General features: G+C 40.2%; 2 protein-coding genes across 4 annotated transcripts in view; one reads left to right on the top strand and one right to left on the bottom strand.

Moving 5' to 3' along the window:
* The window catches only part of LOC125878859 (uncharacterized), a 265,428-nt gene that overhangs the window by 146,103 nt on the left and 98,862 nt on the right, over positions 1-20,463 (bottom strand). The gene's annotated exons all lie outside the window — the stretch shown is intronic.
* abat (4-aminobutyrate aminotransferase) overlaps positions 1-20,463 on the top strand; it is a 147,111-nt gene that overhangs the window by 111,810 nt on the left and 14,838 nt on the right. For all 3 annotated transcript variants that reach the window (XM_049560244.1, XM_049560246.1, XM_049560243.1), the window contains 7 exons: positions 10,178-10,227; positions 10,872-10,952; positions 11,073-11,165; positions 13,985-14,047; positions 14,135-14,198; positions 14,760-14,908; positions 18,292-18,429. In XM_049560244.1, coding sequence (XP_049416201.1) covers positions 10,178-10,227; positions 10,872-10,952; positions 11,073-11,165; positions 13,985-14,047; positions 14,135-14,198; positions 14,760-14,908; positions 18,292-18,429 — 638 coding nt within the window. The remainder of the gene's footprint in view (positions 1-10,177; positions 10,228-10,871; positions 10,953-11,072; positions 11,166-13,984; positions 14,048-14,134; positions 14,199-14,759; positions 14,909-18,291; positions 18,430-20,463) is intronic.

Genomic DNA, 20,463 nt, shown 5'->3' with positions numbered 1-20,463 from the left:
TGACGTCCTTGTGTTACTTTTTGCACTATAACCTACCTCTGTTAAATTGGCAATAATAAAAAGAACTCTAGTACTGTGAACATACATGTGAATGTCTTAATTCATATAGACTTTGTATGATTATTTTATTTCCCAGAGGTTTACTGCCTTTTTGCACATCATATTATTGATTTATTTTGTGTTCAAAATGTTCATATGCTGCTTGTTCCTCACAATTTCTGATAATAATAGTATTTGAAAATAGTAACATGTTCTTCCTTCAATTTATATCTTTGTAATGAGTGTTTTAAGTATATTTAAGCCAGGTATTTCGGGGTTTTTTAAATTCAAAAACGAAAAAATTTAATCGGACGACATATCGGTTATCGTTTTTTTTTTCCATAATATCGGAATCGCCATCGATAGTATTTATGAAGATGTTTTTCCTGGAAAACCTTTGATCACTACAAGAATACATGCTGTTAAAACTGCAAGCTACTATTGCCGGACCAAACCAACTCTCCTCAAACACCCAATTGGAGGCAGTCAGGCATGTTTTGGCCCTAATTCAGAGATCTCAAGCATGGCTTGGAGCAACTTGGCATGTTTAAACTGACAAAGGGAATACAAATCAACACAGCATGGTTTGACTTGCCGCAGCCAAAAGTGTCATTGGAAAAGCCTACAGCTTTACTTTTCACCCTTTTTCTACCTGGGAATGTTGGTGGCCTATTTTCAGTGGTAGAAGTAAGAACTCAGAACTTTTATTTCTAAAGCAAAACTATTCATTATTAGTTATTAATATCAAAACTATAAATATCCCACAGTAAAAGTCCTGCATTTAAATTTTAACTTAAAGAGTGAGAGGCATGATCAACTCAGTGTACTCACATTTACTTAACATCTGTTCATGATGGTACTTTCAGTTCTAAAGTAATGCCGGGTAGTTGAATGAATGCATATTTTAATTGTTATATTTTGTCTGATTTTGTAAAATCTGAATCAGCAGTGTATCCAATCACATGTCTTTGTCATGTAAATGTAGTAGTACCATGTTTTTAATCTTAAGTACAACTACAAGTACACAATAAGTAGTATACCACTGAGATGCACATATTTTGAGTGCCTTGGGACGTCCCTGAAAAAGACGTCATCTGGATGGCAGCACATGTTGCTCCAAAACCTGTATGTAACTTTCAGCATTCATGGTGCCTTCAGAGATGTGAAGTTACCCATGATGCCATTGGCACTAACACATCCAATACCATCACAGATGCTGGCTTTGAACTTAAAGCTGATAACATCTGGATGGTCCCTTTCCTCTTTAACCCAGAGGACACGACGTCCATGATTTCCAAAAACAATTTGAAATGTAGACTTGTCAGACCACAGCACTCTTTTCCACTTTGTGTCAGTCCATCTCAGATGAGCTCAGGCCCAGAGAATTTGGTGGTGTTTCTGGATGTTGCTGATATATGGCTCTCAGTTTGCCTTGTAGAGTCTTAACTTTGTAGATGCAACAATGAACAGTGTTAATGGACAATGGTTTTCCAAAGTGTTCCTGAGCCCATGTACAGTAGCAGTATACTTTATATTGTGATGTTAGTTCTTTATACAGTTGCAAAAGGACTCCCGCACACTCCCTAACTAACTTGCAATAAATAATTTATTTACGATGTTTCGGTACTAGACCTTAATCAGGCAAACAATTTTCTGGTCATGAGAAGCCATCTTAAATAGGGAGTGGTCGTTTCTCCACAACCACTTCCATTCCCACGTGCAAACAGAGGGACAAAATCATCACTGGGTCAATGAAACACACAATAAACAGAGACAGCAAAAAAACAAAGCTCTCAGTGTGACATCAATCTAAAGTAACCTACATTTCTAAAAGGGAATACAGAATATAGTAAATCGATTATAAATAAATAAAAAAATTTTACAGCGAATGTAACAGATTCCCTTTATAAGTAGGCTGATAGGGGTATGTTTACATTATAAGTTTAAAAACAGACATGTTTGATACAAAAAGACACATTGTTCATCAAAATATGCATATAATAACAATAATCAAAGTTCATTTTGCTCTATCAGAACTCCACACAATGATAGCAGCAAAAAAGTCATACAAAATATACAAATTATGGCTGTGCCTGATTTCTTAAAAAAAAAAACCATGGCATCTGAAAAAGAAAATATTTTTTACACTAATCGCCAAGTGCTCAAAAAAAAAAAATGCAGTGCAAATGCATACATATATAAATGGACAAAATCAGCAGGTCACACTATTAGATGAATGATATGTGTACATATTCATATGTATCCAGAACTGTCTGGAGCTGGATACAGAAGCCCTAAAGTGTTCCTCAGTACAGTACAGGGGACATCAAAATACATATTTTAGTACAATATTAAAGGATCACAGAAACATGTTCAAAAGCAGTTCATCATTTAAACCCTTGGGAGCCAATGTTTGAAGGGTGTGAATCCAGTAAGCCTCAGGCTGTTTAAGTAGTTTGTCGTGGTCCCCTCCCCTAGGTGGCAGGGTTACCTGTTCAATGCTGCAGAAACGGCAAGAGGAGATAACATGGTGAGCATCATTAAAATGCACAGCCACGATATGATCCTGGTCATTTCTACGTATTGAGCTTTTGTGTTCACTCATCCTCTGTTTCAGTTTCCTGGTTGTTTTTCCCACATAGGTAAGGCCACAAGGACAGCGTATCAAATAAATCACGTGTGTGGATGCACATGTGATAACGCTGTTGATGGGAAATAATTTGCCTGTGTGGGGATGGGAAAAATGGCTTGTTTTCATAGTGTTGTTACACTGTGCACAACTACCACAATGGTAATTGCCGTTGGGGAGGGGATGCAAACGTGTTTGTGTTGCTCGACTGGATTTCATGTTATCATCACAGTTGGCGCGGACCAGATGATCCCTTATATTTCTCCCCCTTTTATTTACAAAGAGCGGAGGATCTTTGAACATGGAGGCAAGTTCGGGATCAAACTTTAGAATATGCCAGTGTTTTTGAAAAACAGATCTTATTGCAGCAGAGTGGGCAGAGTACTGAGTGGTACACATAACAGAGAATTTCTTTTGTTTTTTTATCAGTCAATCAATCAATCAATTTTAAAGGTTCTATATGTAAGAAATCTAAAGCAAATAGTCGTAAAATCATCCTAATATGTCACGGAGACTAAGGAATAATCTTCATATAACATATTGATCTCACAGACAACAATAGTACAGCCAGAATATTCATATTTAAAAAACATTTTTACAGTCTGCAAATCATGTTTATGTTTTGAATTTGTGTTTTGGCCTGTTGCACCACCCACTGCTGTCTACCAGTCACACAGTCAGTAGAGTCTCAGCATCAGTTACAGTTACGACTGAGCTACAGCAGTACGGCAAGCAGCATTAGCAGTGTCCCGGTACATAGCATTAGCAGCCGGCTCCTCCTCAGCTGTATCCCGGCAGCAGCGTCAGCAGTGTCCCGGTACATAGCATTAGCAGCCGGCTCCTCCACCGCTGTATCCTGGCAGCAGCGTTAGCAGCAGAGAAGCCGGACTTGCTCGAACGGTCTGCTGGAAAACCGAAGATCAAGGACACGGCAACGCGGCCCTGCCACGGCAGCCGCCCGTGGGCAAACAAATCAGTCTCTCAGCGGACACGACTCGTGGCAGTATTTTGAATTTGAGTGCAGTAACCGTTTTGGCCACATTCTTACATATAGCACCTTTAACGCTCTTTTTTAGCAACTCGGAGCGTGTCTCAGTTCTTTATTCAGTGCCACCCAATAGGTCAAAGGTCACAAGCATTCAATGACGGTTTTCAGCTTTGCACCTTACATGCAGAGATCTCTCTGGCTTCACTGAATCTTTTAATGCTATTATGGATTGTAGATGGTGAAATGCATATATTCTTTGCAGTTGTGCTTTGAGAAAGGTTCTTAAACTGTTGGACTGTTTGCCCACACAGTTTTTCACAATGTGACCATCCTTGCTTATGAACAACTGACCCTTTCGAGGATGCCCCTTTCATACCCCATAATAATGAACTGTGAAGGGCTACCAATAAACCTGTTTACCTGTGAAATGTTCCAGGTGTTTTTTAAGCATTCCACAACTTTCCTAGACTTATGTTGCCCCTTTCCAGACTTTTTTGGAACGTTTGCAGGCATCAAATTCAGAATAAGTGTATATTTACAAAAACAATAAAGTTTATCAGTTTGAATATAACATATTTTGTCTTTGTGCTGTATTCAGTTGAATATAGGTCAAGAAAGATTTGCAAATGATTGCATTCTGTTTTTTTATACATTTTACATAGCATCCCAACTTTTTTGGAATCAGGGTTGTCAAAGGCATGGGGAGGCAACCGAAAACCCTAAAGTATGTCAGCCTGAGGCTTTAAAGGTCTAGTGTGTAGGATTTTGTGGCATCTAGGAGTGAGGCTGCAAATTGCTGTTACCTGAATCTTCTCCTGTTTGCTTTTTTTAATTAACTTAATCTGACTTTATTGTATTTGTCCTTGTTGTATTCTTTTATTCTCAATCATTTGTTTTTATGTAATTTGTGCCATAGAAATACTCGAAGCGGTATGACACCCACAGCCTGGTGTCGTAAAATACCGACTGCAGCCGGCATTCGGCTTCATTCATAAATTTCGACTGCAACCGACAATTACCGCATGCATTTGTGTTGGAGAGCGAGAGGAAAATCATAAATGTTCTGGTGTAGCTCTGAATTTCTTATAAACTGAGGACAACTGCCTGCTGTATATTTGTGTTCATGGTCACAGTCACAGATAATTTTGTGGTGTTTGTTGTAACTATACAAGACAAAAGCAGTTCCCATCAGCTAATGTTACATTTAGCTTGCTTATAACTTCCATTTCGTCATATATTGAAGTGAAACAACGTCTAACACGTTGTGGTATATTCTCTAAATAAAAACAAAAATTACATACCTGTCGATTAGGAAAAGGGCCAACTGGGGATCAGTTTCAAAACCTTTCAAATCTCTCAGCTCTCTCCAATTGGTGAATGCCCGATCAAGGTTTACACGCGTTTGGGCTCGAGCCCTATCACTGTCCCGTTTAGCCTTCTTCTGTTCTTTTTCTTTTAGATGGTGCTCCTCCTTTATCCGCCATGACATTGAAAGTACAACCAAGTCCTTATAGATACATCTGGTAAAACTGTTATGTGTTCAGCAATGCCCGTTGCGTATTGCTTACTCGAAGAACACAGCTCTTCTTCTTCTCTCAATTTATTGGCGGATCGCAAACAACTTCAATTTCAATTTCAATTTTATTTATAAAGCCCAATATCACAAATCACAATTTGCCTCACAGGGTTTTACAGCATACGACATCCCTCTGTCCTTTGGACCCTCACAGCGGATAAGGAAAAACTCCCCCAAAAAACCCCTTTACTGGGGAAAAAAAAACCCGGTAGAAACCTCAGGAAGAGCAACTGAGGAGGGATCCCTCTTCCAGGATGAACAGACGTGCGATAGATGTCGTACAGAACAGATCAACATAATAAATTAACAATAATCCGTATGACACAATGAGACAGAAAGAGAGAGAGACAGAGAGAGATGCAGGACATGAGGTAATGACAGTGGCTTACAACAACATTAATGAAAGTAATAATATTATAATTAATAATAATATATTATTATCTGATAGTATACATGTGTGACAGTAATCTGTGACAATAATCATATGTGTATAATAACAGTAGAAGTATGACTAATGATAACAGCAGCAGCAGGAGGCATCTGGCAGGACCACGGCAGCAGCACAACCACACACGTCACACTATCCAGGCACCGCTGCAATACGAGTTAACCTGAGAGACAGTGGAGCACAAAGGCTCCGGAGAAGAAGCCGAGTTAGTGACATCCAGAATGGCCAAGTTAGCAAGATGCAGTAATAGGACATGAGAGAGAGAGAGAGAGAGAGAGAGAGAGAGAGAGAAGGTGCCCGGTGTATTGTAGGGGGTCCTCCGGCAGACGAGGCCTAAGTCAGCCTAACTAGGGGCTGGTACAAGGCAAGCCTCAGCCAGCCCTAACTATAAGCTTTATCAAAGAGGAAAGTCTTAAGTCTAGTCTTAAATGTGGAGACGGTGTCTGCCTCCCGGACCGCAACAGGAAGATGCTTCCACAGGACAGGAGCCTGATAGCTGAAGGCTCTGGCTCCTGATCTACTTTTGGAGACTTTAGGGACCACGAGTAACCCTGCATTCTGCGAGCACAGAGTTCTGGTGGGATAATATGGCACTATGACGGAGCTTGACCATTTAGAGCTTTATAAGTTAACAGTAGGATTTTAAATTCAATTCTGGATTTTACAGGGAGCCAGTGCAGAGAAGCTAAAACAGGAGAAATATGATCTTGTTTCTTAGTTCCTGTTAGTACACGTGCTGCTGCATTCTGAATTAGCTGGAGAGTTTTTAAGGACTTACTAGAGCTACCTGATAATAGAGAGTTACAATAATCCAGGCTTGAGGTAACAAAAGCGTGGACCAATTTTTCTGCATCTTTTCGGATCAGGATAGGCCTAATTTTCGCAATATTACGCAGATGAAAAAATGCAGTCCGTGAGGTTTGTTTTAAATGAGAATTAAAAGACAAATCTTGATCAAATGTTACTCCGAGGTTTCTTACGGTAGTGGCAGGGGCCAGAGCAGTTATGGAGTTTAGTTAATTGATTACTTTCTTCTGGCTTCATAGATAAATACAACTGTGTATCATCCGCATAACAATGGAAATTTACAGAGTGATTTCTAATGATGGAAGCAAAAGGAAGCATATATAGAGTAAATAGGATTGGTCCGAGCACAGAGCCTTGCGGAACTCCGAAACAAACTTTAGTACGTAAGGATGATTCATTATGAACATGAACAAACTGAAAATGATCAGATAAATAAGATTTAAACCAGCTTAGTGCAGGACCTTTTAGGCCAATTAAGTGTTCCAGTCTCTGTAGCAGAATTTGATGGTCAATTGTGTCAAACGGCGCACTAAGATCTAATAAAACAAGTACAGAGATGAGTCCTGTGTCTGAAGCAATCAGGAGGTCATTTGTAATTTTCCTGGACTTGGTATTGAATTTAATGACGGAGTAATCATTTCCTTAAATTTTGCGACAGCACTATCTGATAAACATCTAGTATAGTAACTGTTGCTGAGTGGCGTGTAATCGAGTAAAAAGAAATAAATAGTAATCAAATAATGATCCAATAGCGAGGGATTCTGTGGAAAGACTGTTACGTTATCAATTTCAATTCCATACGTCAGAACTAGATCGAGGGTATGGTTAAAACAGTGAGTGGGTTCATGTACACCCTGACTGAAGCCAATGGAGTCTAATAATGAGATAAACGCGGTAGCCAGAGAGTCATTATCAACGTCGACATGAATGTTAAAATCGCCTACAATAATAACTTTATCTGATTTAAGAACTAAATTGGATAAAAACTCTGAGAATTCAGAAACAAATTCAGAGTACGGGCCAGGAGCACGGTACACTATAACAAATAAAAGTGGCTGCAAGGTTTTCCAGGTCGTATGTAAAAGACTAAGAATGAGGCTTTCAAATGAATTATAGTCTAGTTTAGGTTTAGGGCTGATTAACACACTAGAGTTAAACTAGACTAGAGTTAAAAATGGCTGCAACTCCCCCCCCTGGACACAGCCAGGTTTTGGTGAGACTGAGTAAATCAATATGATTATCTGAAATTAATTTGTTTACTAACACTGCTTTAGACGATAGAGACCTGATATTTAACAGTCCGCATTTAATTCTCCTGTTTTGTCTTTCTGTCACAGAAGAGGTTTTAATTTTTATGAGGTTGTTATGCACAATTCCTCTTTGTTTAATTTTAGATTTAGATAATTTAGGTGGTCGGGGGACAGACACCGTTTGTATAAAACTATGAAAACTATGGCTGGGTAATTGCGCTAGAAGCTCAGAGAAGCGTATAGGATTGCGACTCTGAGTCTTGATCTCAACTCTGGGTTGTCAGGGATTTGAATTAATAATAAAATTTGCCAGGTTCCTAGAAATGAGAGCAGCTCAATCCAAAGTGGGATGAATGCCGTCTCTCCTAATAAGACCAGATTTTCCCCAGAAGGTTTGCCAATTATTAACAAAACCTACATTGTTTGCTGGACACCACCTGGACAGCCAGCGATTAAATGATGACATGCGGCTAAACATGTCATCAGTGGTCAGATTTGGGAGGGGTCCAGAGAAAACTACAGAGTCCGACATCGTTTTTGCATATTCACACACCGAGGCAACATTAATTTTAGTGACCTCCGACTGACGTAACCGGGTGTCATTTCCGCCGACGTGAATAACAATCTTACTGAATCTACGTTTAGCTTTAGCCAGCAGTTTTAAATTTGATTCAGTGTTGCCCGCTCTGGCCCCAAGGATACATTTGACTATGGCCGCTGGTGTTGCTAACTTCACATTCCTCAGAATAGAGCTGCCAATAACCAGAGTTTTATTCTCAGTGGGTGTGTTGCTGAGAGGGGTAAAGCGGTTGGAAACATGAACAGGCTGGTGGTGAGCCGTGGACTTCGGCTTGGAGCTGCACCTCTGGCGAACAGTTAACCAACCTCCCGGCTGAACGGGTGTTACCGGAGGACCGCTAGCGGAGGCTATGCTATGTGGCTCCGTACCGGCTACAGGGGGCTGGCTAACAAACGCAGTTACTGAATGGTTTTCCATGGTGCAGAGCCGCGCTTCTAATTCACTAAGCCTCGCCTCCAACGCAGCAAATAAGCTACACTTGTTACAATTACCACTGTCGCTAAAGGAGGCAGAGGCGTAGCAAATCATTTGGCACACCGAGCAAGAAAGAGCAGAGGGAGAAGCCATCTCTAACTGTTAATGTTAGTCTGAGTGGGTGGAAATTCGCTGCAAAGATCAGCCTCTCATTGGGCGGAACGAGCCACCCACTGATGTCCCGCCCTACCACCTCCGTTTGCAGTTTTCAACACGTCCTTTTCTAAATTTTGCGGTGTTTGATCTTGTGGGGATGTAGCCATTTTTCTGCCATGGTTCACGTCCTGAAGGCGATATTTTTGTGGGCGTGTTACACCAAAACCTGTTTCCCCCCGGGCAATATTTTTGCAAGTGCACCGTTGCTGTGGCACCACCAAGAACGACTGTGATTGGTTGAAAGAAATACAAGCAGCTGGGGCGTTTTTTTCTCCAATCTTAAAGTGAGAGTCGGCCCAGCCAGACCTTTCTTTTCTTGAGAAAGGTCTGGTGAGCGAGACTAAGCTAATGTAGCTACCAAGGCTAGTAACGTGCAAACAACAGCTAAGAGATTAGCAGGGAAGTCGTAAAAAGGAGGGGAGCTATAAGTGCTTAAACAGAACTAGTGTGGGTTAAGACTTGAAGTAGATGTTAAAGCAACTGAAGTGAGAAAGCAGAAGGCAGGCCAGTAGAATTCACTAGAGCAGCACAGAGACGCAGTCACAGAAACACCGGAAATGACACAACTCGCTTACCGCAATACATCAGCACGTCAGTCTCAACTTCCAGGTGCATACCATCACCTACTGTACAAGAGTGTGCAATGTGTTCGAAATCATTCACTACTCCCTACTACATGTCATTTAGCCTGTTTCCTAAATCCTACTCATAAACACGGCTCCTTCTTCTTCTGTGGTTTAATGGCTGCGGGCCGCTGCGGGCGTGCAGACTTACTTCCACCTCCGGGTGCCGTATTCTGGTTTGCTGACTTCCGCTGTGTCTGACCCGACCAAGGCTACGCTAAATAGCCTTATAGAGAAAGGCTTTTTTGTCGCTGTTGGGTTCAAATAAATATGCGGATCTTCAAGGGGGGGTGATACGAACTAGGGACAGTTTTATAAATGGTAAAACGTTCCGCACAGCTGCTTTAAATAATGTGTCTCTTTTAGACATTCTATTTTTGGCTGATGGGTCCTTTGTTATGTTTATGTATCATTTTCATTGCTCATTGTTTCATTTCATAGTTCAGCTTTAATTTATATAGTTGGCTAGGTTAGAATATAATATTTAAAACCTAATTTCTGGTTTTAATATATTTAAACTATTATATTAATATATAATAAACTAATATGTTAATTTATAGTGTTTTCTCTTCTTCCATCTCTCCTTGCTGATTGTGTCATCCCTCAGGCTACAACCACCCTGCTCTCCTCAAACTGATGTCCAATCCCAATAATCTGGTAGGTCCTCTTCACATCCACATAATGTATGCCATCTACTACACTGAGAGAAGGAATGGTATTGTTTGGGATTGAATAGCTCTAGTGTACACTAGTCCAATATGGCATGTGACAAGCTTTCAGTTTAATAGAAAGCAGTGGATCCTGTTAGATTGAGACAACCACATTTTTGACATTCCATCCTCATATTTTTTTTTACTTCAAGTGCTATTAGTTTACACTGTTAACACTTCGCTACCGTCGTTGTAGCAAAGCAGCGTTTTTTCCATTTTGTTCCCATGACTGTGCCATCACAAATCTCACATCTAAAGAGAGGATTGTCCCAAAACATTATTAAATAACTGGCTAACACCTGACAAAATAATGCATCACAACGAGGCTCAGAACATGGAGATATATTTTCAGGTTCTTGGCGCACACTATTTGCTATAGCCACATAACTATACCACATATCCTATACATGGTATTGTGGTTTACTGCAGTCCAGTAGTATATTGTATTGAGGTAAAACTGTGTAAAAGGTTGACGCGAGTCAAGTTAAAAAAGAATTCTCATAAAAGTTTGCATTGCGCATTGTTGACAAAAACTGTAAAACGTGTCCGTGCTTGTGTAAATGTGTCAAAAATGTTTTCTCTTTGTTTCAGAGTACGCTTGTGAACCGACCCGCCCTGGGAATCCTGCCACCTGAGAACTTCCCAGACAAACTCACTGAAAGTCTTCTCTCAGTTAGTAACCGCCCCACCCCCCACCCCCCAAACACACTATTGTCGGTTTAGTGATTGTTGTGATGAAATCTTACGAAGCTGTTTAACGATGGTACTACAGTTAGTCTTCCCTCCTGTCAGGTGGCTCCCAGTGGAATGACTCGCGTTCAGACGATGGCCTGCGGCTCCTGCTCCAATGAGAATGCTTACAAATCAATTTTTATCTGGTACAGGGTGAGTGACAACATATTACCCATCTGTGTTAACTGTGGCGCCATGTCATTGGTCCGACAGCCCATTGGTCCAACATCCCATTAGCCCGACGTCCCGTTGTTCCGATATTATACTAGGCTATACTGTATTTGTGTACCATAGAGGATCAGCAAACGCAACAAAAGTAGGCTACTGGTCAAGATACATGTGTCATAGAGAGGAGAGAATGAAACACCATGACCTCCTGTTGTTAACTCTGGGGTCCGGGTTGTGTGGGGAGCTCTCCGTGGTGCTGAACGGCTGCCGGCGGGCGTATTTCTGCCTTGATGGTGCGCCACGACTGGCTCTGGGTCAGCTCGGAAAGGCTTTAGGCGAAGCAGGCTCACGGCTCATGTGTTTACCACTTTCTTTTTCATTTTAACTCACACCATGATCTTTTCCTAACCCTAACCAAGTGGTTTTTGTGCCTAAACCTAACCAGACCTTAACCACAGGGCATCATGATGATTTCGGAACAACGGGACTTCGGAACAGTGGGTTTAGGTCGGAACAATGGGATGTCGGACCAATGGATTGTCAGACCAATGGGCAGACCCCGTTAACTGTTACCTGGTGAACATGCTCTAAACCAAGGTGGTAGAAGACCATAGTACTAAAAAGGTAACGTTAGATACACGGAAGAGGAGGGTGAGTGTAACGTTATAAATGCAACCCCGGAGTTTTAAAACTCCAGAAAAAAAACAGAGTCAGTGATGACTGATGAGTTTTACAATAAGGTTACAGTGCTAACGTTAGTAGCGTTAATGTTACTAGTAAGTGGAAACACACAAGGAAGTTTTAGTTTAGGGTATGCGAAATGTCATTTCGTTTTTGTGCTGTGCATAAAAATGATAAATAAAGAAGTTCAGTTCAGAGTTCAGTTCATCAATTCATGACAACACAGCATCCAGTTGCTAGTGGCTAACATTAGCCTACTGTAGCTTAGCCTCTGAAACATTAACGTTATCTTCCTTGTGCGTTTCCACTTACTAGTAACGTTAACGCTACTATCTAACGTTAGCGCTGTAATGTTTATGTTTCAGAGGCTAAGCTACAGTAGGCTAATGTTAGCCATTAGCAACTGGACAACCAAATTGACCGTGGGGATCAGAGATAATCAATAATATGACTCTATTAGACTCTCTAAATTAAATAAAATGTAGGCTATAAAGCCACCAGTATACCATATATATATATGTAGAATGAGAAGGTGTGTGGAAACAAATAGTAATGCAAATAATTATACCAGAATGCACAGTACAAGTACAAACAACTCACAGTAAATTATACCAATATGTACAGTATCAGTACAAACAACAGCAGACACAGTGTAATTATGCCAATATGCACATGTAAACAGTCACAATTCTAGAAAAAATGATACCGTATGGAGACGATATGGCCGGTTGGAGCTCAAATTGAATGGGAAACAAAGTTCAGTGTTCACTTAGCTGGGTGTTACTCAGCTGGGCGATGTCCGTGGATAGCTGCCTCCGTGAGAAGAGAACAGAAGGAAGGGAGGGGGTATCACTGTCTGAGGACTGCAGTAGAATGGCAACGAGGATGTCAGCTGACCAACACTCGCTACCCGGTCCCTGGTTGCGGCGATTTGCGATGCTGGCCAGCTAGGAATTAACTAGCAGCCAGTACAGTACAGTCCTCTCTCGTCTAGCTAACATTTAGCCGTGTTACTTACTGATCCATTAGAAAGAAAGCTAGCTGGACATCAGTTTTGAAGCCTCTTTGGTCACGGAGCTCCCTCCATCTCTTGAACACCCAACTGAGGTTTACTCTTGCTTTTTCTCTTCTTTTATCACTCTCCTTTTTGCTCTTCTTTGCCTCCTCAGACAGAGGAGCTTGTTTTCTTCTGCTAGGCCGTTTTTCACTTGTCTCCAAACTTTGTCTGTCTGCCATTGTGCTCGTGACTCACCTGTCTCATGCCCAACGCCTCATAAGAACTTGCTCCAGTCCCTGATTGGCTGACCGACCAATTTCGCAATACATGACGCGTTTCCTGCCATAAAGCAGATTTTTTCTGCGAAATTTCGGCACCGGTGGCAGAAGCTTATTGCGAAACCACTCAGTAACCTATGTAAATGCTGATAGTCTGATTGCACTGTGGCCACTATCCTGTACAACCCACATTATTTTCATAATGATATACAGTATTTAGAAAAATATGCTATCTGTTGCCTCATTAAGCGAATTTCTTTAAATTTGACACAAACATCCACTTGGACTGAAGAATAAACAGAATTTTGTGATCAAAGGTCAAGGTCAGTGTGACCTCACAACATGTTTTTGGCCAGAACTCAAGAATTCATATGCTAATTATGACTAAACTTCACAAATGTATAATAGGATAAAATAATAAAGTGATGACGTTTTATATCCAAAAGGTCAAAGGTTAACTTCACTGTGACATCATAATGTTCTGCATAAAACACTTTTCTGGCCATTATTCAATTTTATATCTCAGGTACAGAAGAGGAGACATTCAGTCAGATACTGAATTGGTGACTTGAAACTGTGCTGATTGTATAGATCTTTTGTGCTGCCTGGGGGCAGTGGGTGTAAAGCATTCATGTTTTCACAGACATGGATTTAAAGTGTAAGAGAAACTTGACTGGTGCCCAAAGGCATACAACCGCAGGGCAGTGATCCTAGTTTTTAAATACGTTTATTGTTTAGTCGTCAAGAAAAGTATTTGATACATATAAAAGCTGAAATATTATCTCAGCAACCAAAAAAATGTTGCTTCATTTCTGTGAGGTCCCAACTGTGTGTTTGCTTTGCTACAGAACAAGGAACGAGGCCACAACACACCATCTGATGATGACCTCAGCACGTGCATGATAAACCAGGTGGCTAAAAGACATTTCACCACTTATCATATTAGTTTGAAGTTTCCAGCTATACTCATTCTTTCTCTGTGTGTTTGTCTGTCTCAGACCCCAGGTTGTCCAGACCTCAGCATTTTATCTTTTATGGGAGCTTTCCATGGCAGAACCATGGGTATGTTAAAAACTTAAACAAACACAACTCGTTGCTGTTCTCCAGTTGTGTTGTCACTGTGGTGAGATGAGTAAAATGACTGCTAGATTGCAAATCTTATGTCAGCATCACAGCTCTTTCTGTAACAGTCATGTCCTTTTTGGATAGAACCAGAGTGAAGCATTATCATGACAGAGACTTGTGTTTAAACACTGTTCATCAGCTCAGTCTCCAGTCTCAGTTGGTGGGTTCATTCTGCTGACTTTTAACAAACACACTAAAATGTATATTTGAAAATGGAAATTCAACACAACAGATTGGATTATGCTTTTGAAATGGATGAATTACAGCCACCTTTACATCTAAATGTTGTTGTCATAGACACACCAAGCCTGTGCAGGACACATTTGATCCTAATCACACATACTCATGCGCCTCCTGTATCTCACACTTTGAGCTGAAGACTGACTTTTTATGCCTCTGTGCTGGCAATAGCCATGGTCACGGGCGTTATGTTTTAAGGTTGTCTGTACAGACACACGTATGGACATCCGTCTGACACAACACTTTTCCCTTGGTAAGGTTGCTTGGCGACAACTCACTCCAAAGCAATCCACAAGCTGGATGTACCATCATTTGATTGGCCGATCGCTCCATTTCCGAGACTGCGGTATCCTCTGGAAGAATTTACCAGAGAGAATGCACAGGAAGAGGCTCGCTGTCTGGAGGAGGTAAGCTATGTGTACTTGTGCATATGTGTGTGTGTGTGTGTGTGTGTGTGTGTGTGTGTGTGTGTGTGTTTGTGTGTAGGCGTAAAGGCGACATCTGTATGTGCACAGTCATAAGGTTGTGATGACTTTTGTATGTGACTTTAATCTTGTTTTTATTTTCTGGGGAGCGAGTCAGGAGAATACTGAGAATACTGAATGACTAAAATTCATCCAGTCACACAGTCAGCCAACTCAAAGGATATATGCCCTCAGTATATTTTAAATCACCCATACTTTCTTAATAAAGTAGGCATTTGTCACAAGACCCTGTTCTCCAAAAACCCACTAACACTGCGTGGTTTGTGAAAGTTAGAAAAATGTTTTAAGAAATAAAAATTAGAGTTAATGGAGTTTGTATCACAGTCCATGGAAAAGATAAATATATAAGCACTCAGCCCTTTATGTAAAAGACAAAAAAAAATGTATTCAACAGGTGTTCAGTTTATTTCCTTGCCGAAACTAGTAACAGCTCAATCCCAAAGCATCTGGCAGGAATTCAGTTAAGTCCATTTAAAGCCCAGTTCAGACCAAAGATTCATGACAAGACGAGTTGAAAAAGGCAACTACTTGCAACGCATCGTTCTGCAGCGTTCTCAGAACATGCCAGTTCACGCCAATGGAACTAGATGAGATGGTGTATCATCCCTATGCAACAACACTCTGTATTCTGGCTTATTTTGTTGCTGAATATAATTTGTAGCTTATTAAAATATGAATGATGATAGTTATAGTGATATTCTGGCTATAGTTATGATGAAACTGTGAAAAACAGAAACAAAAAGAGCATCGAGCACATACGGCAAGCATCAGCAACAACCCACCATCCAACACCAGCAGACAGTGAGGATGGAAACAGAGGGCTCGGCAGGGACGGAGCACCTGCCGCTGCAAGCGAACATGCAGTCTGCAGTCATTTTGACTTGACCAGCAGACTTCACTACAAGTTCACTGGCTATTGAAACAGGTGATGTGCTTTAAGTTCTAAATCCAGCAAAAAAAAAACAAAAACGTGGTGATTTGACCAGCTGAGTTGCAGGTGACACCATCAGCCGGCTTGAGTCAAGCTCAGACCAGCCAGTTCACACCACTGCAACTTTTCTCTGCAACGTTCTAATGCGGATTTGTCTCATTGTGAATCTTTGGTCTGAAGTGGGCTTTAAAGTTCAAAAAACGGAAACGGTCATCAAGAGTAAAGTTGAACTCAAACCACTAGTGTTGTCACAATACTGAAATTTCAATAACTTGAAAAAAAAAATTACTATTCAGTATCATTTTTGATACCACTGGGAAAAATGACAATTAGGGCATGCGATTTTTTTTAATCAAAAGATAAATATAGAAAGGCTATAACATGACAACAATATCTTTTCTTTCCTTGGTTTGTAGAGAGCAACAGAATGACTGTATTAAACATCAACAATAATAGATAGTGAGAAAGTGCAGCTGGCTCTGGTGTATCAATGCTGCACAGTATTTGAACCATTTCAAATATTCAGAATCATTATGTATCGATAAATCAATGTATTTGACAACACTACAAACCACAACTTTGAAGTAAAAAAAAAAAAAGGATATTATATTAATATATTAATAATATTATATATTATTAATGTAATGCCAGGCAATACACTCTGTCATGTTAGTTGGAGTAGTATCAATAGCCAGCTCTCTGGAAGCTATCAACTACCAGTTGTTAGCATTTCTTTGTGGTGTCTGTTTTTGCTTGAATTGAGTCATCTGAGGGATTAAGGTACCTCAACTGAATACACTAAATTTTGGGAGATTTTCTTTTGGTTAAAAAAAAAAGTGTATTCAGATTTGGCCAGGGATTGTCACTGAGAGCTGCCTTGTGTTTTGGGTTTTGCGCCGTCATCATCACATTATAGTGCTCCTTGTGTGCTCTTCCGCCCCTACACTCAAACTCCATATTTAGAGCAGACTAGTTGTAACGAAGGTATAACTGGTAAATGCAAAGAAGTAAAAAGTAGAGTTCTGGTTTAAAAATATACTTAACAAAAGAGTAGAAGTACAGCTTTTAAAAAGGAACATGAAGAGTACTCCTTTCATAAAAAAATAAAAATACTTTTTTATTTATGTGCATTACTTGTAATGCACTATTATTAACCACTGAGTCTCTGTAACAGTGCTATTGGATTTAAGTGCTGCTTTTGACACAGTGGACCATTTTGTTACAAATACTAGAAAATTGGATCAGACTCTCTGGAACTGTCTTCAAAGTCATACCTTCATGACAGGAAGTACTTTGTCTCGATTGGTAACTATAAGTCAGAGCAGATGGCTTGATGTGGGGTCCCACAGGGGTCCATTTTGGGACCCCTCTTGTTTAATCTCTGTATGTCTTCATTAGGTCAAATCATACAAAACGATTACGTAACCTACCATAATTACGTAGATGACATGAGAATATACATACGTATCACTTTCACCTGGTGATTTTGAACCTGTAGAACATCTGTGTCACTGCAATGTGCAAATCAGTAATTGGATGCATTAAACTTTTTCTCCAACTCAACAAAAATAAGGCCGATATAATTGTCTTTGGGCAAGGGAAGAAAGACAGACTGTAAGTTACTACCATTTAAAAAATATTTCTAGAGTCAAAGGAATAACATCAAAGCAAGACCTTGAAAGGCTCACCCAGGCCTTTATTTCGAGTAGATTAGATTACTGCAGTGGTCTGTTTTTAGGCCTTTCAAAACAAGCTGTTGAGCAACTTCATCTTATTCATAATGCTGCTGCTAGGGTCCTGACAAAAACCTACCTCACCTGTCACCCACACAGTTGATTTCAAGCTGAGCTGTGGCTCAGCACCCAAATATATCTCTGACATGCTTGTGACATATGAACGTCCCAAGAGTTATAACAAAACATGGTGAAGCAGCATTTTGTTATCGTGTAGTACAAACCTGGAATAACCTTCAACATGATGTTGGACAGCCAGGACTCCCAGCAATTTTAAGTCAAAGCTAAAAACATTCATTTTTTTACACTGCCTTCTCCACCCTGTAATGACTCCAAACTTATTTTTAAACTCCATTTTAAATAATCTTTTTATCTTTGCTTCTCTTGTCTGTAATTTTGTTGTTTTTAATGGTGATTTTTTTTTAAAATTGTAAATCATTTAGTAATTAATTTCACCTTTTATATCTTTTTTTCTCTTTTTTATTGTAAGTCTGTATCCTTTATAATGTTTTAGATTTTATTGTTTTGTAAAGCACTTTGAATTGCCCTGGTATATAAAATGTGCTATACAAATAAAGCTACCTTGTCTTGCAAACCTTGATATAATGCAACAATTGTTTTACTTTTTTTTTCGTCTCCAGGTGGAGGATCTGATCGTGAAATGGAGGCAGAAGGGAAAGCCTGTGGCTGGGATTGTAGTTGAACCAATCCAGGCTGAAGGCGGAGACAACCACGCCTCCCCAGACTTCTTCAGAAGCCTCAGAAACATTGCACGCAAGGTAACAGTGACTGCTATGGCAAAATTCCTTTAAAAGGGCTTCACTTGTTGAGCTACCTCTGAGTTGCATCAACTTGGTATGCTGGTGTACTAGCCTCAGACACTATTACCAACTATTCCGAAAAAGAGGTTATAATAGCTGTCATTTGCAAAATAACATCATCTTACAATAGCGTAATAAATTGATATTAAAAAATGGATAGAACAATATAATCTGACTCTGAATGCAGAGAGACCATCTTCTGAATGAGCAAAGAGGGCACTGCACCAGTAGTGACTGGCAGAAGTAGTAGTGTATGTTTTTATTGTTTTTGTAGTGTTTAGTGTCGTTTTTGACTGTTGAATGAATGGCAATCAGTTAATCCCGACTGTCAACCATGGATGTGGCATATTGTTTTTTGCTGCTCATAACACCGTTTGTGGCAGTGTTTTCTCTGAATAAGTTTGACCAACCTCATGGACTTGAAGTACAGCTGCAAGTTTCTTCTCCAGTGTCGCAACGCGAAGGCGGTGTTCGATGCAGGAGTGGTGATTCCACTGGTCATTTAGAGGAGAAAAATGCTGGCTCCAAGACAAACAATGCTTGTCCAAGAAAGCCGGGTGTTTTTCCGAGCCGTCTTTAAATGCATCATGAGTAGATTGGCATTCCATGTTGTGATCTGAATCAATCGCACAGACAAGACTTCTGCTGTTGGGCAGTGCAGCAAACCAGCCAGCAAGAAGCAAAAACCTTGCACAGTTTCATGGGCATAGCGGACGCGGGGTATGCGTGGGGCATGTCCCCCACACTTGCCGTATCTGTGCCCTCTGTCCCCCGCACTTTGACAGCCATTACAACCGTTCAATTCGTTTATAACATGTGGTAATGTGTTTTTCCGAGCCGTCGCACCATGAGTAGACTGGCATACACATGCTCCCGTGTTGTGATCTGAATCAGTAGAGACAGGACAGTGTGCTGCTGGGCAGTGCAGCAAACCAGCCAGCAAGAAGGAAAAAACCTTGCACAGTTTCTTCCAAACAAACCGTGTAAGTTGAGTAATGTTGTTGCATGTAGATAATGTTAGCTAAATGATGACTAATTAATAGATGCCAATATATCAAGTTAAGCTAGTTAACAGGAATACTAATGTCATTGTTACCTATCTTAAATCGCTTGCTAGCTAGTTTCATGCTAGGAAAAAACCCACTCCTTAATTTCAGAAGTTGTGCTCACTATTGCTTTGCACATATTTTTTTAATCTTTATTGTTACAATAGAAAGAGCAGGGTCAGGGAGGAGACAGTGGACCAGAGGCCAGCAAGGTTGATCATGCAGGGTCTTTACAAGTGAGGAGAGATTATAACTGGCTGAGAGAAAATATCTGTAGCATAAAAGTGAGGTTAATTTCCACAGCTATGTCTCCACTACTATTCCTAATTCTATTTATGAATTTTGCTTTGCACATTTATTATCTATATTATTACAATAGATAGAAGAGGGACAGGGAGAAACCAGGCAGGTACCAGGACAGGGACCTGACAGCAGCACCAATTATCAGCCCAAGGCTTCACAGGTAAGAAGAAATTATAAAGGAAATGTCTGTAGGATAAGAGGATAAGAACTACCCTTATTTATGCTCTAAAATATTTTTTGTCTGTATTGCAATAGGTAGCACAGGGAGAAGGCTTAAAAATATTTGATTAATTTTGCACATTTGTGCTGTCATATTTGACTAAAATGTAAAATACATCTTGATGTTGATATGTTTAGTGTTGTGTCACTTTCTGTCTTCATGCCATTAAATTAAATTATGTGGCTTATTATTCTGTTACCTTGTCACTTCCATTCCATTTTGTGCACTAATAACTTCCTAACAAGAATGGTGTTTTACTGAACTTTTCGTGTTCAGTGTTGTCATTTGGCACTTCATTATCTGGCTACTTGCCCTATAGATGCCCGAGGGTCATTCTGTGTCAACTCAACAAGAGTTTGGCTTGTCCTGGTTAACAGGGCACTGTCTAGTACCCGTTTATCTTCTACTGGATCCCCTCAGGGA

Source organism: Epinephelus fuscoguttatus, linkage group LG19, assembly GCF_011397635.1.
Source record: "Epinephelus fuscoguttatus linkage group LG19, E.fuscoguttatus.final_Chr_v1".
NCBI classification, from domain to species: Eukaryota; Metazoa; Chordata; class Actinopteri; order Perciformes; family Serranidae; genus Epinephelus; species Epinephelus fuscoguttatus.
This window is presented reverse-complemented; position numbering and strand designations above follow the sequence as displayed.